General features: G+C 43.7%; 1 protein-coding gene across 1 annotated transcript in view; it reads right to left on the bottom strand.

The window, feature by feature from the left end:
• Window positions 1-598: 598 nt before the first annotated feature.
• The window catches only part of LOC147892813 (2-Cys peroxiredoxin BAS1, chloroplastic-like), a 56,896-nt gene continuing 41,069 nt past the window's right edge, over window positions 599-16,425 (bottom strand). Inside the window, exons 7-8 of the mRNA XM_087386792.1 lie at window positions 1,263-1,376; window positions 599-965 (exon numbers count right to left, since the gene is read on the bottom strand). Coding sequence (XP_087242918.1) covers window positions 849-965; window positions 1,263-1,376 — 231 coding nt within the window. The 3' untranslated portion in view covers window positions 599-848. The remainder of the gene's footprint in view (window positions 966-1,262; window positions 1,377-16,425) is intronic.

The raw sequence follows: 16,425 nt of genomic DNA, 5'->3' as shown, positions 1-16,425 counted from the left end.
ACCTGGTGGTTGTATTTCTTTTCTATGCCTCGTTAAGTTGCTTTGGGCACTTCAGCTGAGATGTGTGCAACCAAGGCTAGACTGATTTATGTACGACTTCCTTGTGGAAAGAGAGATCTTTCTTCCAAAAAAGAATTATGGGGTTTTTTGACTCAATTACAACCCAAATCCTTTCCAGAAAACTATACATATTGGCCTGGCATTCAGATTGTGTTAACAACATTAGCTCAATCAGAAAATATTTGTAAATTTATCTCAAGGGAGATCTCAAACTCAAGTTATAAACGTCCTTGACTTACATTGTCACTATCTCATGGTCTGCAAAGCAACATGTTCATGTTCCTTGTGTAGAATCAAGGCTTTATATAAAAACCCGCTTTTCAATGACTTTGTGCTCATTTCCTTTGAAAATTCTTTTAAAAAATGCGATTTTGCAGAAAACAATAATCTCTTTACAAGGGAGGCACATAGCCATGCACTCCCTCTTTAGCTCAGTGGTGTTTCCAGTTACTACTAAGAAAGTGCAAGGTCAGAGCCATGCATCTTCTGCAATGACAATCCCCCCGGTTCATTACATAGTGACCCATGACAACCATCACAGAATCTCGTCATACACACGTATGCAGAATTCTCTTTTATGTGGGAGAAAGTGTTGTCTTGCTTTATGTAGGGAATAAGAGAGTTAACTCACAATCTCGTTTTATCTTGCCAGAAATGTGAACATGACCAATATATAAGCAGAACAGAAACCTCTTCCCTGAATACATGGTTTTGTAAGCATACTTTAAAAAGCACCATCAACTTCACAAACACTTTGCAATTCTGCTAATATGCTCCTAATACACTCTTCATACTGATTTGAAATAGTTCTTGCTCAGTTTGGGATCAGAACTCATTGATTTGTCTCCAGGCTTCCAACCAGCTGGGCAGACCTGCTCGGGGTGTTTCTGCACATACTGAATCGCCTGGACAGAACAAAGACATGTCTCAGGAATAACTTGCAAAGGGAAGAGAAAAGGCTGGTATGAAATGCGATGAAGAAGAGCATATGCATATTGTTGATGATTTTACTTTTGATAGAGCTATGTCTCTCAGCACCCCCAGCATAGCAGGGCATTACAAATAATGTTGTCTTGTGTGCGTGTCTGCCACCTCCCACCCAAAGCTCTGATATTTTGAATATACAACCCTTTGAAACCATTAAATCTAAAATGCACTGCAAAAAGTAAAAGTAGAAATATAATTTAAAGAAAAACACTTACTTGCAGTGTCCTCAAAGTTTCATCCACACTCCGTCCAAATGCTAAGTTGTTGACAGTTGCATATTGAATTATTCCAGACTTGTCAATAATGAACAATCCCCTCAAAGCAACACCCTGTCACATTACACAATTTCAAGTCATTACACCCGTTTCACACCCCCTTCTAAAGCAAGCTCCCATTCTCATTCCTGGTAAAGACTCCAGTTATAACAAGAGACCAATTGCATTGTCGATATTATAATTCCTAATACAGTTGTTAATGTCTATATCGTTGCCTTTCTGGCAGATTCAAGAGCAGCTGCATTCCTTGAAACCCATGAAAGAAATCTCCTCACAGCATACTTGTTGCATCAGGTAATAGAACAACCCTTTGTTAAGATTCCCCATTGAACGCTTAACTCATTTACCAGACGGTCTATTAAGTTTAGCATTGGAAGCAAGTCGCTTTGCAATCCTTCCAAGCCATCAAATTTATCCTATCTAGTACAGAATATCAAAATGATATGGCAGCAAATGAAGGAATTCAATCCATCAAATTTTTTATATCTATCACAGGATACCAAAATCATATGGCGGAAATCAAGGAATCCTCAGCATTTTTAACCATACTACACATGATGCTTTTTTTTTTTTTTTTTTTTCCAAGAAAGAGACTTCTATTAAGTAAGAGAAAAAACCCGCAAGAGCAAGCTCAAAGCGGAATACATCATGAAATCATGAGGATAAATAAAAAACCCTGCATACCCGTCCATACGGCCATCAAAGTATGTACGGTGTCTGTCCAGATACTAGCCAATGTGTGCGAGGGATGAACCTGAGTACCCTCCAAAGCCTCTGTGCATCTGGCTCTTCAGATATGCCAGGATGCTATGCTCGCTAGAATCTCCCAAGAAGTATCCACAGAGGCATGTACAGCTGTAAAAGGAAGGTGTGGTACCACATCCAACGAACAGGACTCAGTCTGATGACGTCGAACCGAAATGGCCCGAGAGGAGTCAAATCTCTCATAGAATACTTGAGGCCCTATAAGAGAAAGCCAAGCCACTGAGCCCCATGTCATAAAGAATGGGGAGTGGGCAAAGTGACTGAATATCCTGGCTACCCCCATCCAAATCATCCTCGCCTTTCTGCAATCCCATAAGCAATGCTGAATAGTCTCCGAAGCAGAGAGACAGCGAGGGCAAGTAGGGACAGCTCCGAACCTGGACCTCCAAAGGTTCACTGCAATCCCACCATGGATAGAGAGCCAAAAGAAGATAGTGATCTTTCTATTCCTGTGGGATTTCCAGAGTCTCCTCCAGAAGCACCTCTGACACATGATGCATTTCAGGCTGGCCAGCAGGAAAAAAAGCAGGCTGCAGCAGACTACACCTATAGGAAGCTTGCAATATTTGAGTAATGTGTGCAAGATCTGAACAATGCAATGTCAAGAGGAGGGAGCCACATTACAGCTTCATTAAGATAACCAATGGCTGCTAGCTGAAAGATAACATTCATTTTTCTTGCAGTGATAAGTAGTAGATAGAAAGTACCCCATGCTTAAGTCACATATAAAATAAGCAACCTGTCAGAATTTTCAAACCCAACGATGTCGGATGGGCCAATGATCCATAATACTACAAATGTGTATACATTAGGATGAAGGGGTGGTCACTGACTCTCACAGTGACGTGGCGCCTCTCCTTGCTGTTGGTCCCAGCCTTCATGCTGAGTTGCAGTACTTTCATCACCACTGCCTCAGCTAGTTGCCCTCTTTCCAAGGGTCCTAACCATCCCACCATAATTTTCTCTACTTTCTGACTATTTAACCCATCCTTTCTTGAGCTTTTTTCTTTCATTACTACTTTTCTCTCTGAAAGTCCTCCTGCATTTATCCCATGGTTTTTGTTTTGTGGTGCTAATTTGTAAGAAGCTTCTACGCTCTCAGTCTAATGATAGGCTCTTCTAATCCATCTTGCTCTCGAACACTCTTGGTACACACACTCTTTGCTTCTAGGTTTTCATTGAAGTAGGGAGAGGGAAGTGTAGGACATTTATGTCACGGGTATGGACATGTAGTTTAGTCTAGTGGTCACTAGATGTACTATCACTCATTGTGTTCATTCCTTATCTAGTTGGTTCACTTTGGTTCTCTCTCTCTCTCTCTCTCTCTCTCTATCAACTGTTTTAGTCTCATAGGCCGTTTGGCCTTTTAGAGACGTTAATATATATATATCTATCTATCTATCTCTCTCTCTCTCTCTTGCTGTGTATGCTCATGCTGCTGTCCGGGTCTTTCCCTCACTTTGTGTTCCTACATATGGTATTAGAGAGAGGTTGCCAAGGGTGGAGTGATTGGACGTGCTGAGATTGCAAGTGTGGAGAAGATCAATGTGCGTTCATAACTTGGTGCGAGCTCAGTCTCTGTAGCACCTAGCTGAAGGAATCGTCTGCAGGAAGGGGCGTCACCTATCAAAAGTGAGGTGTGGGCAAAGTGGAGACAAGCACCAGGCTTGGGCCACGTGTTTCTTGCTGTGTGACGGCGAAGGAACAAGCACCAGGCTTGGGCATCGTGTTTCTTCATGTGCGGCACTGTAATTCCTTGGTTTACATCTTTCTTAAGGTTCATTTCCTAAGGTTTCCGTTTACATAAGGAGGAAGCAACTATGCAAGAAAAAGAACTAAAAAAACACGACGGACAGTGGCGACACATGAACTGCTGCACACAATCAACGTTCGCAAAGGGAAACCAGATCGGGCACGAACTGCTGTTGTGCGCCCCACAATTGATCCTGTTGAGCAAGATGAAAATCGAGCTTCTTTGTTCCAGTAGATCTCAGACAAATACAGAGGGGATTCTCTACTATTTGATAGGGGAAGGTACACTGGGACTTTTTCTGAAGGTTCAGATTGCCATAGAGTCTACAGGGTACACAGGTTGAGTTGTGGATTGCGCATTATTGATGCAGTTTCGAAAGTAGAAGAACCTGAGGGAAGAAGCATCCGATACACCAATCTGTGCGCTACAGTGCATCTCTTTCTTGGATCACATATCTAAGTTTCTTTCAAGAATATAAGCAGTTGATGGAAAACAAATTGGATGCCAAGATCAAAACATTGCCTTCTGATAATGGAGGAGAGTATCTATCACATGCCTTCAAAAGTTCAATGACTATTTGCAAGACAGCATGGCATCAAGCATCCATTTACAACTCCATACACTCCTAAACAAAATCCTGTGGCCGAGAGGGAAAACAAGTCTCTCTTGGAGATGACCCGCTGCATGCTTTCTCAGAGGAATTTGTCCAAATAATTTTTGTGAGAAGCTGTGATTACACCTGCATATATTCAGAATAGATATCCCACCAAGCTTTGGGAAGCATCGCACCTTTTCAGGCACTTTATGGTAAACCTCCCAAAATTGGGCACATCCGTATTTTTTGCTCAGTGGCATCTGCTTTGGTTCCGGACAAAAACAGGTCTAAGTTGGATAACAAAGGGACTAAATGCATCTTTGTTGGATACAACCAAGCAAGCAAAGGCTATAGGTTGTGGAATCTAGTCACATGAAAGCTCATTGTTAGTAGTGAAGCAGAGGGCTACATTGATATGAAAGATATTTAATATTTGGGTCCACTCCTTTAACTGTCATTGATTTTAGTGAGGCTTTAGATGGTGTGTTGCAGCCCCAAACAGAAAATTCAGAATAGCAAGAAATGCCCACGCAGCCAGAGGAAAACGTTGTTGAACAACAAATTATTACTTATCAAAGAAGACCAAAGTCTCAGCCTGCTCCAGTACAAAAACCAGTAATTTCAGTTCCCACTCTCCAAGATGCTGGCGATCAGCCTATTCTTGATAGGACAAGGGGTGCTACCAAGAGACTTCATGAAGTCAACTATGCATTGATGACCACAGGTAATGGAAGCTACAGAGGAGCCTGCCGATTTTCAGGAGGCACAATGTAATCCTCTGTGGATGTAGGCCATGAAATCAAAGATGTTTTCAATCAGAAGAATTCTACATGGGAAGTAATAGATCTACTAGTGGATAGATCTGTCATTGGCACGTAGTGGGTATACAAGGTGAAATATCATGCCAATGGTGAAGTGGAAAAATATAAGGCACGCTTGGTTTCCCGGGTATATTCACAAGATAAAGGCATGACTATGAGGATAGATTTGCTCTTGTGGCCAAGATGACTACTATCAGGTGTGTTGTGGCCATGGCTGCCGCATATGGTTGGCCAATCTATCAGTTTGATGTCAAGACAACCTTCTTGAATGGAGACCTCAAAGAGGAGGTATATGTGAAGCAACCTCCAGGCTTTAGTGTTGCAAGGCAGGACACAAATTGTGCAAGTTACAGAAAGCATTATATGGTTTAAAACAAGCACCACGTGCTTGGTATCATCGCATCACACTACCTAAGCTCCAAAATGCTCCAACACCCCCCCTCGGAGCGATGGTGGTGAGACCCTCGGCAAGAAGTAACCGATCTCCAATTCTACCGCAATACTGCAGAGAGCAGGCCTATATTGTCAACACCTGCAGTGTTACAGTAATCCACTTAATCAGCTTGCGACCAGCAACGGAGACCATCACTTAGTCACCCCCCCTTTCTCCGATGTGGGTGCAAGTGGACATCTCAATGGCTAAGGCTCACAAAAAAAGGAATACAATCATTTTAGAGGGACTACTCAAGGCAGAGTACCTGTTATTGACTTAAGAACGCATAAGGACACTCCTATTGCATTCATGTTAGGGAGCAACCCGGGCAGAGTACCCTACACGCAAGGACTGAATTAGAAACAAAAGTGGTCCTCAAAAGACTCGGTGACTTGAGCAATGCCAGCAAAGATCTCGCATGATGGATCTTCAAGTAGAGTTTTCTCCTCTGTAGCAACCAAGTGTGCATGATATTGTGCTTGCTCTTTCTCTTTCTTTTGGTAACAAGATGCTTCTTTATGCCCAAACCGCTTACAATAGCGGCATTGTATCTTCTTGCTTCCCTTCCAAGTGGGATTGGATGCAAGAGCAAGTTCGGTGTCAGGAGGTTTGTCCTCATCTAGATTCCTTCTATCTTTCTCCAAAAGAAGAGCCACCATATCCTCAAAAGAAATCAGCTCCCAGAAGATAATGTTTCCAAGTGGACAAGGCATGAAGTACAGCCAACATCTCCTTCCCATAAATCTGCAAATACTTCTCAGCTGGCTGTAGTATGGGACTCTCATAGGCTACAGGGTGCCCATCCTGTGTTAGAACAGCTCCAATATCATTCTTACCACCACAGGCATCCGCATGCACATGAAAAGATTTCCGCAAATCAGATAAAATTAGCACCGGATCTGTTATAAGCTTCTGCTTCAGCTCCTCAAAAGAGTCATTTACTTCCTTTGTTCACAGGAACGCCCTTTCTTTCTTTGACAGTGCATGCATAGGAGCTGCAATATTTGCAAAATGATGGATAAAGCGGCGGTAGTATGAACACAAGCCCAAGAAACTCCGGACTTCATGCAAGTTCTTCGGTTGTGGCCAACTCTTTATGGCCTCCACTTAAGCCAGATCCTTCCGGACCCCATCCTTGGAAACAATATGCCAGAAAATGAATTTCAGCCATGAAAAACTCACCCTTCTTGGGGTTAATAAACAACCACTGTTTCTTCAGCTCTGTAAACATAATTACCAGATGCTCCCAATGCTCCTCTTCATCTTTCGAAAACACAATCATGTCATCAAAGAACATACTAACAAAGGCTCTGTGATTCTGAAAGATCCTGTCCATCATGCGATTAAATGTCGCAGGAGCAATCATGAGTCTGAAAAGGATGACCAAGAACTCATATAACCCAAAAGAAGTCTTGAATGCCGTCTTATGTACATCTTCTAGGCGGATGCGAACCTGGTGATACCCACTCTTCAAATCAATGTGGGAAAATACAGCTCCCCCCTTCAACCTATCCAGAATATCAGCTATCCTGGGTATCGAAAAGCGATTCTTAATAGTGATCTTGTTCAAGGCGTGGTAATCGATACACATACGCCAAGAACCATCTAGAAAGCCACACAACTTTTCTATTATGGGGAAAAGAAACCACCACACGCCATCAGGCGCTAAGCATGGCGATGCTCTAGAGCCATGGGATAATGGGAGGGAGGGAGAGAGAGAGAGAGAGAGAGAGAGATGATATGATTGTATTAATGTCCTCGTGAGACCCTTCAGGATCTATGGGACAGTGATCACTATCAACAAGTAGTGATTGTTTACATCCATTGAAAGAAAATAGCATAAATGTGCTATGCAGTGAGTACTTGTTGTGCTAGCCTATGTGCTAGACCAAGTACTTTGTTGCGATATTCTAAAATTTCCTTTATGTAGTTTCCTAGCTCTTTGGCTGGCCACTGCAGTAGGGATTTCAGGTTGCTTCCATTGCCCCTATAACATTCTCTGATTTGCGCATATGCTGGACATGTTAGGAGTACATGTTGCTCATTTTCTACTTCTTATGCGGGGAAAATTTAACATACTCTTTCCTCTCTTGGTACCTTGGGTCTTGCCCATCTTCCCCTCTCCACCTCGAGATCATGTGAGCTGGTTCTGATTTTGCAGATTAAATGTCTTTTAAATATTAATATGTCTTCCCCGAGGTATTTCTGCATTCCATAGCTGTTCCATAAGTGTGCCTTTTTGCACTTGTTTTGGAAGCTATATAAAGCTTTCAAACCTCCCAGGATTCTTCTTTCCACACATGCATTCCACTTGTAAGTGTCTACAAATTCCAGACCCAAATATTTGTATGTAGTGACACCGTCCGGAGGCTCCCCCTCAAAAGTGAAATCAACCTATTTATTATGAGTCCCAATCACCATCACTTTTGTCTTGGATATGTTGACTTGCATTCTTGAGTGTTTGCAGAATTTTCCCAGTGTATCCAAATGTGTTTGCATCTCTTTCTTGCTTTTTGCAAGACTACATCATCTGCATAAATAAGCAATAAGAGGGCATAACCTGCAATCTGGACACCTTCGCCGCTGTGTGTTCTCATCCACTCTTCCAATTCATCGATGAACAAACCAAAGAGAGTTGGTGAGAGGGGGCAGCCTTGCTCGACTCCTATGTCACTGCTTATGATAACTTTTCCTTCAGAGTATGAGCCATCTACAAGTGGTTGCACTAATTCAGCTAGTACTCCCACCCACCATCCCGATCGGGCCACACACCAACCAGGTCATTCGAGAGGATCTCCTGCAGCTACACACCTTTAGGACCTGGTTGGAGTCGAGGGAGCTTCCAGTGAAGCTGAGTTTCTACAGAGACCACTGTCTTCGTATTTCGTATTTCGGAGGAGGGATTCATCACATTGAGCTTCATATGCCTCACTCACTACGGACAGTTTCGGGTATCATCACACCACCTCCGCATAGAGAGCGGCAGAGCAGAGGGGACCCCTAGGGAACATCGCATATGCATATTGTGCGACTGTCAGGAGGTTGAGTCGGAGGAGCATTTTATTTTCAGGTGCCCAGCGTACTACGAGATCCGAGGCCGCTACCACTCTCTCTTCAGAGACGGCTCCGGGCTCCTTTCCAGATTCCTCGCCTACCCAGATCAGAGATGCCTCGCGGCCTTCATTCACGAGGGGGTCCGACACAGAGAGTAGTTAAGGCAACGGGGCTTGGCCACACCACCAGACACCTCACAGAGTAGGATCACAGAGTTCTTCCCATCGAGTGACATTGATCATCTAGTCTCTAGCCGCAGACGTGACAGAGACCCCAACCCGATGACCGCAGCACGACACACGAGACATCGAGGGGACACACAGATCACTCTGGGGGACCTACCGCTCCCGTCATTGTTTAGACCCGGGATACGTCCCACGGGAGTCACGGTGGCTCTGGTCTTGCGTCGAGCCTTCTCCAGGAGATCGAGACGCACGAGATCCCTTGACGGATGCCAGCGCCCCATCACCGGCTATGCACCAGCCAGGGCGACATGACATACGAAGGATTACGTTCCGCTTCAGTCTTTTTTCTTTTCACTGTCATACCCAGATGTATTTGATTATGTATGATTAGACTTAGGATTCAGCACGGGTGATGATGCTCGTTTTAGTAGCTCCACCATTACTGGGATTTGTATCAGGTTTTCTTTCAGTCTCATAGACCCATCAGTCTTCCGACGACTCTAATAAAATTTCTTTCTTTCTTTCTTTCTCATATAACTTGTATGTGGCTTCTCTGATCTCCTAAGGGACTTCGAGCTTTTCCAGTCTTTCCCATAGCTTTTGGCATGGAACTGTGTCAAATGGTTTCTTAAAGTCTACAAAGCAACAGTAGACTACTTCTTTCTTATTCTTGACCCCCTCCGTTGTAGCCCGTATGGCAACCAAGTGGTCTATTGTCAAATGTTTAGGACGAAACTGTTGGAATATGAAGCCAAAGTGAGTCAAAAATGAGTGTACTAGGTGTCTAGGGGGTGTTTTATAGTCTAGTGAGTCCTATAGATGCCACGTGTCATATTGGGAGTTATCCCATATGCATAGGTGTTCATATGTGTGTGTGTGCTCTTATATAAGAGCTGTACATGTCTAGTGTAAAATCAATCAAGTATTAAGCTACAAACTCTTTGGTCTACATGTGAGTACTCTCATTTTTGTTCATTGCTCTAGTCATTCTATTTCCATTTCATTATGTCTCCTTTTGAGTATCACTTCCTCTCTCCCTAGCCTACCCTCTCTCTCTTCCTCTTTCCACCATGTTCCTTCATGTGGTATCAGAGCCTCCCTTCCTACCTTCCCCTTCTTCTTGCTGTATCTAGAGGATGAGACAAGCCCGCAAATGGAAGTTTCCCTCTCCTCTATGGTAGAGCCTCCCTTCCCTTAGCCTCGCCATGGTTCCTCGCTATCAAGTACTTCGGTGTCCTAGTGATTGCTCCTGGTTCTCGTTTGTGAGTTCAGCTCACTCCCGCATCAGTTCGTGGTTCTCCCGCAGCATTGACCAACATTCCTCGTCAGTTAGTCACCAAAAACTTGTTTTGGAGCATCCAGCAGCTCTTTTTTGACCTTTTGAGGTCCGATTTTGACGTTTTTTGACATTTTGGCAGTGCCCAATCATAAATGCCCAATCATAAACGACCCTGTCCCACATCATTTCGAGAGAAAAAAATTCGATTTTTTGTCCGTACGTCCGTACGGACCTTTGCATGCAGATGTGCGACATTGCCAGGAGTCTGTACAACTTGTCGGAAGGCGATTCCAAGCAGTTTTAGGCTATTTTTGGCATTTTTTGCTCGGATTTGGACTCCCGTGACCTCCATCAGTGATTTGAGCTTCTCGAGCTTACCCACAAGTCATTTCGATTGTACTGACACGCCGGTACATTGACTTGAGGCTTCCGACAGCGAGGAATACTCTTTTCACATCTCGTCATCTCTGACATTGCGATATTGCGGTGTTTGACTGTCCCAAACAGTCAAATATCATTTCTCTGATCTCGGTACACTTCGGTGACTTCTTCAATTGGTGCGCCATCTCTGCTACTCATTGTCTCTCCAAATGCGCATGGGCCACTGAGCTGAGCTACCCTCACTTTGCTCCTGATTCGCGGGTGCCCCCGATTTGTTGGTGCTCACGAATCTGATTTGAGCTGCCCACGATTTGCATCTTTAATTGGGTAGCTCCCTTGAGCACTTTCGCTCATTTTTTTGAGCCTCTTCTGCACATTCAGTGACTCCGATCGGCACATTGAGAGTCATGATGTGATCTCCCTTGGTAGCTACTCCTATGGCCTTCATCGACACATCTTCCGAGGCATCCTTGATATGAGCATCTTCGACACATCATTGACGAGCAGGATGTGCACACTTTTGTGCGACAGCTACTTCAGGCACATGGGTTCTTTACCCTTGCTATGCATAAAATGAATGAAATTTATATTTACTACTTTCTTGTTTGAGTCAAGGATACTCTACCCTAGGTTGTCCCCGAAAATGAATGCAAATAAATCATGTGTATTGAGTCAAAGGTTCTTTGCCTTGGATAGTCCTCCTAAAAAGATGTATTTTCCTATTTTGTTTTGGTGTGTGGCTCCATGTCTCCCATTAGCCCTTGGAGCTAGGAGGGGATGTATTGTGGGAGCCATGTATTGGCATTGATAGGTTTAGAGGGGGATGTATTGTGGGAGCCATGTATTGGCTTTGATAGGTCTCGTTATCAAAACTGGCCGAGTTCCAAGATGTTGGTATATTCCTAGACCTATGAGTTGGTCATGTAGCCATGCTATAACGTGAGCCTCTGAGCATGTTGAGTCTCAAGCCATGAGAGTGCTTGGATCAACCTATGAACACGCTTAGACTTTAGTCTCTGAGTTACATAGGGTGCACAGTTTGATGACCGTCATTGTCATGTTCCGTTCTTGGTTCCATTCCAAGAGTCCCTCACCTTAGACCATCATTGTCATGTTCTGTTCTTGGTTCCATTCCAGTAGTCTCTCACCTTGCCTTCATGGAGGGGTGTTGGAATATGAAGCCAAAGTGATTCAAAAATGAGTGTACTAAGTGTCTAGGGAGTGTTTTATAGCCTAGTGAGTCCTATGGATGCCACGTGTCATATTGGGAGTTATCCCATATGCATAGGTGTTCATATGTGTATGTGTGCTCTTATATAAGAGTTGTACTTGTCTAGTGTAAAATCAATCAAATATCAAGCTACAAGCTCTTTGGTCTACATGTGAGTACTCTCATTTTTGTTCATTACTCTAGTCATTTCATTTCCATTTCATTATCCTCCTTTTCAGTATCACTTTCTCTCTCCCTAGCCTACCCTCTCTCTCTCTCCCTCTTTCCACCATGTTCCTTCAGAAACCCTGCCTGGTGCCCTGGCTCCTTGCTCTTCTGCTCATTTGCTGAGTTTTTTTCCAATTATTGTGCCATATAACTTGGCCATTAGGCTACTCACCATGATGGTGCGGTAGTTTTTGGCCACCTTGCTGTCCCCGCTCTTATGGATTGGTACGATCCTGCTAAGCTGCCATTCCTTGGGAAAGCCTTCTTCTAAGGCTTGATTCATGAGTGTAGTGAGCACTTTCTTTGTCTTCTCACCCCCCCATTTCAGCATTTCAGCCACTAGCCCTTGTGTGTCTAGAGCCTTTCTATTTGCGAGCTTTTTCAGACCCTTTCCCACATCTTCCTGTATTATGACAGCATTTACAGCTTTGATGGAAAAGTTATTATTGACCCTCTCTTCTTCCTCTCTCTCATAGAGCCTTTGACGAAATCTATCATGTATTCCCATGATGCTTTCCTCTCTTGGGGTACGCTGCCATGTAGCTTTTGGAAAAACTTTCTGGGATTTTGCTTAAGCTCATCAAAGCTCTCAATTTGTTTGCTCTTGAAAAACTCTCTTTTTTTGTTTCTTACCAACTTTCTGTAGGCCCTACCTTTGTCCTCCTTCTCAGTTGTGTCTGCTGTTGTCCATGCTTTTTTTGCTACTCTGCATTCCTGATCATACCAATGGTTGTAGGACATGCCTTGCTCCTCCCCTTGCTTTTTGTAAAGCATTCATGAGCTGTTTTCTGCAGTAAGTATGTCATGCATTCACTCATTTCTTGGCATGTGGAAGGTATCTGACAACGTGCTATTTCTTCTTCTAGTTTCTGTTCATATATGTGTGCCTTTTTATAATCCAATCTCAGCCTGGGTTGCGTAAGAATTTCTTGTTTTTTTACTACATGCTTTGTCCCTACGATGCCCATAGATATTGCTCTGTGATTGGAATCAATAGACTCCTTTTCGATCTTAAAGTGCTCAAGTATGTGTCTTTCATGCGGGTTCATGATCACATAATCAACTATGCTCGACCCTTGAGGAGTTTTGCATTTGTATCCCTCCGTTTCTTTGAAGTACGGGGTGCCATTGCAAATTTGCATTCCCAAGCATCCGCATAGGGCGAGGAGTTGCCTTCCCATTTGGGTGATTTCCCCGTCATCTCTGGATGTCCTTTTCCAGCCTTTTCTTTCTGCATTGTCCTCTTCCATTTCCTCCATCCAAACGGGATCTTTACCTTCCACTGTAATGATCCCTTGTAATGATCCTGTCCTTGCGTTGAAGTCTCCGGCGAGGATAATTACATGCTCTTTAGAGAACTGAGCTATGTCTTCTCCCAAGTGCATAAGAGGGTCCTCTCGGAATAGATGGCTGTTTTGTTTGTATATGGGTGATTGCAGGGGTGCAAAATAGCACTCTGCCAACCTTATATTTCCCTCTTTTGCTGCTAGTTCTAACCACATATATTGTTTATGTGGATCCTTCTTTATCACTCTCGCTGATTTCTGCAATGTCATGCTAATGTAACATGCAATCCCACCAAAACCTCTTCCCCCCATGTGTGTTTTTGTATTCCACATTGATGTCTTTAAGAACCCCTTGATTTTTGGGGATTCATTTCCCTCGTGCTCCCATGTTTCCAACACTATGAGTATGTCTGTCTCCAACACTTTATCTTCTAATGCAATGACCTTGTCTAGATTCCATCCTTCCACATTTCATATTTTGATCCTGAGGGTCTCATATTCCTATTTATCCTTTTGTTTCTCTCCCCCTTTGCTCTTTATTGTAATTATTGCTTTCCCATCCTTCGCATGGGTGAGAAAAGGGAAAGAGGAGGGGTGAGATGAAGAAGGGGACTATGGCACAACAGGCAAGGGAAAGGGGGATGAGAAGCATATAATGGCAAGTGGGAATGAGGAGATGGAGACACCAAGGAAGGAGGGGCGTACTTTATTGAAAGTGAGGGAGAATGGGAAATCAAAATACAAGAGTGGTGGCTATACAAGAATAAGCATGTTGCATCAAGCAATAGCCCCTCCTTTTATAACCAAAGGGAGGGGGCTCCCCTAATAAATGCATCCTCCCACATGCATGGTGTGTGTGGAGGCATCTCCCATGTGAGCTTGGTGGTACGCATGACCAATCAGGTGACGAACTTGGCTGAATCAGCCCCTCCTCCAAGAGTCCCTTAACTTGACTCAAGATCTCCTCCTGCTCCACCGCACTGACCCTATAGGGTGGTTTATTAGGCGGACTATTACCACACACAGTACCAATCCCATGCTCTGGCCTTTCTGGCGGAAGCTCACTAGGCAATTCATTTGAAAACTGATTTTAAAAGACAACTCTTTCTCTATCCAAACAAGAAAGAGTATGCTCTTCATTCACTGGAGGAATCTCTTTAGCAAAAACCATGTACGCTGAAATATGACTTTTCATTATGGAATTAATGCCAGGGACAGATTTCCCTTTCAATTTTGCATCAATTACAAGGGTCTTCCCTTTATGACAAACTGCAATTTTTCTCTTTTTGGCTTCTATCACTGCAAATCACAGGGAGCTAGAGTGCTCCTACTCAAAAACAAAGACACTGATTGGCCCCAAACACTGGCGCCCCTTGTGGCATTTCTTTAATATTCATATAAAGCCAAGAGGCTGATTACAAGGTCTCCTGAAAGCTGCACCACAGGCAAACCACGCCCACACACTTCCAATATCCTCCACACTCTGCAATTCCTGCTCAACTTTATATGGGCCTAGCTAGGGTGCTCAAGGCTCCAAGGGCTCTCCAATCTTGGAGAAAGATGCCTGCATAATTACCATTGCTTCCACATATCAGTAATGCTTAGCCAAAGCTTTGAAAAAGAGAGATTCTGATTTAGCATAACTATGTGCATGCAACTTAGAAACTATGCAAAAAATGATGTAAATCTATTAGAATTGCCTCAAAATTGAGAGTGGCTGTTGGAAGTAGGATTGCATAGGGAAAAAGTGGTGCTCCAAGTATTGTATGGGAAACAGCTTGCAAGGAGGCTGCTGTAGAAGAAATTTCTGCAGAGAAAGAGCCTGTAGGAGGAGCTGTTGTAGGAGTTGTTTCTGCAAAGAAAGAGGCTGGATGAGGAGCTGCTGTAGGAGAGGTTTCTTCTGCTACAGAGGTGCTGTTTGCAAGGGCTATCGCTGCTGCAGAGGGCTGTTGTTGCAGATGCTGCTGCTGCTGCTGCAGAGGAGCAGAAAGAGCTGCTTGTAGAGGCTGCTGTAGGAGAAGCAGTTGCAGAAGAGGTGCTATAGAAGGAGCTGCAGGAGGGGCTGCTGCTGGTTTGTGTGGAAAAGGAGCTGCAGTGAAGTATGCACCAGCAAGAGGGGAAGAAAAACTATGTGTAAATGAGGGTGGGGGAGTGTTTCTTTTATAGATGTAGGAGGGGGCAGCTTCAAAACCATGGGAGTGTATGCCCAATTTGGCATGGGAGCCAGTTCCCTTGAAATTTGGTGGGTTGCATGGGAGCTGGAGTTCTTGTGATCACAAGTAGCGCCATGGTTCATGCTGGCCCTCCACATCCCCCAGGCTACCATGTGTGCCCAATTTGGCATGGGAGTTGGCTCCCTTGAAGTTTGGTGGGTTGCATGGTGGCTGAAATTCCTGTAGAGTGACAAGTGGTGCCATGGTTCATGCATGGCCCTTCACATGTTCCCACAAGCTGCCATGTGTCTCATGGGCTACCATGTGTTCATGCTACGTGTCAGGGCTGCCACCTCAACATGCCACCTCAACCTACCACCTCATCATGCCATATCATCATGCCCCACCAAGCATGAAACTATGGACTAAGGTTATTTTAAGAAATCTTTTTTTGTCTGACTAAAAATTTGTGACCAATAATACTCCGATTTAACCTCTATTTTCACCCTTAGGTTTTTTGACAGTTAGCTCTATTCAAAGGGCTAGTCTAGTGTTAGTTTGCGTTTGGTTGGCCTTCTCACATGACCTATTAGGCCTATTATTTTGTCATCTTGTATTGTATCTCTTTGACTCTTTCATGTTAATAGCTATGCATATACCCAAGGCTACTACAAACATTCTCTTTAATAGTTGTTGGGTTGGTCTGCATTCTATGCATTTGATTGGTTCCATATTTGGGTACTCTGGTGGGGTGTGGTCTTTACGTTTCTCTTAAGAGATACGTCTCAACTTGTGGGACACTAATACTTGTAACCCGTTCAATGGGGGTCAACGCTAGGTCCTAGACAACTAGTACCTAACTTAAATGTAGTAAAACATATGCATTCTTTTGGCAAACATCCTATTTTAAAGAACTTGACACTTCAAAAAATAAAGACATGCAATAAATGAATTACCAAG

This window comes from Dipteris shenzhenensis, chromosome 16 (genome assembly GCF_047967505.1).
Source record: "Dipteris shenzhenensis isolate YYH24624 ecotype China chromosome 16, Dip_SZ_1.0, whole genome shotgun sequence".
Lineage (NCBI taxonomy): Eukaryota > Viridiplantae > Streptophyta > Polypodiopsida > Gleicheniales > Dipteridaceae > Dipteris > Dipteris shenzhenensis.
The sequence above is the reverse complement of the archived record's forward strand: the minus strand, read 5'-3'. Positions and strand labels throughout refer to the sequence as shown.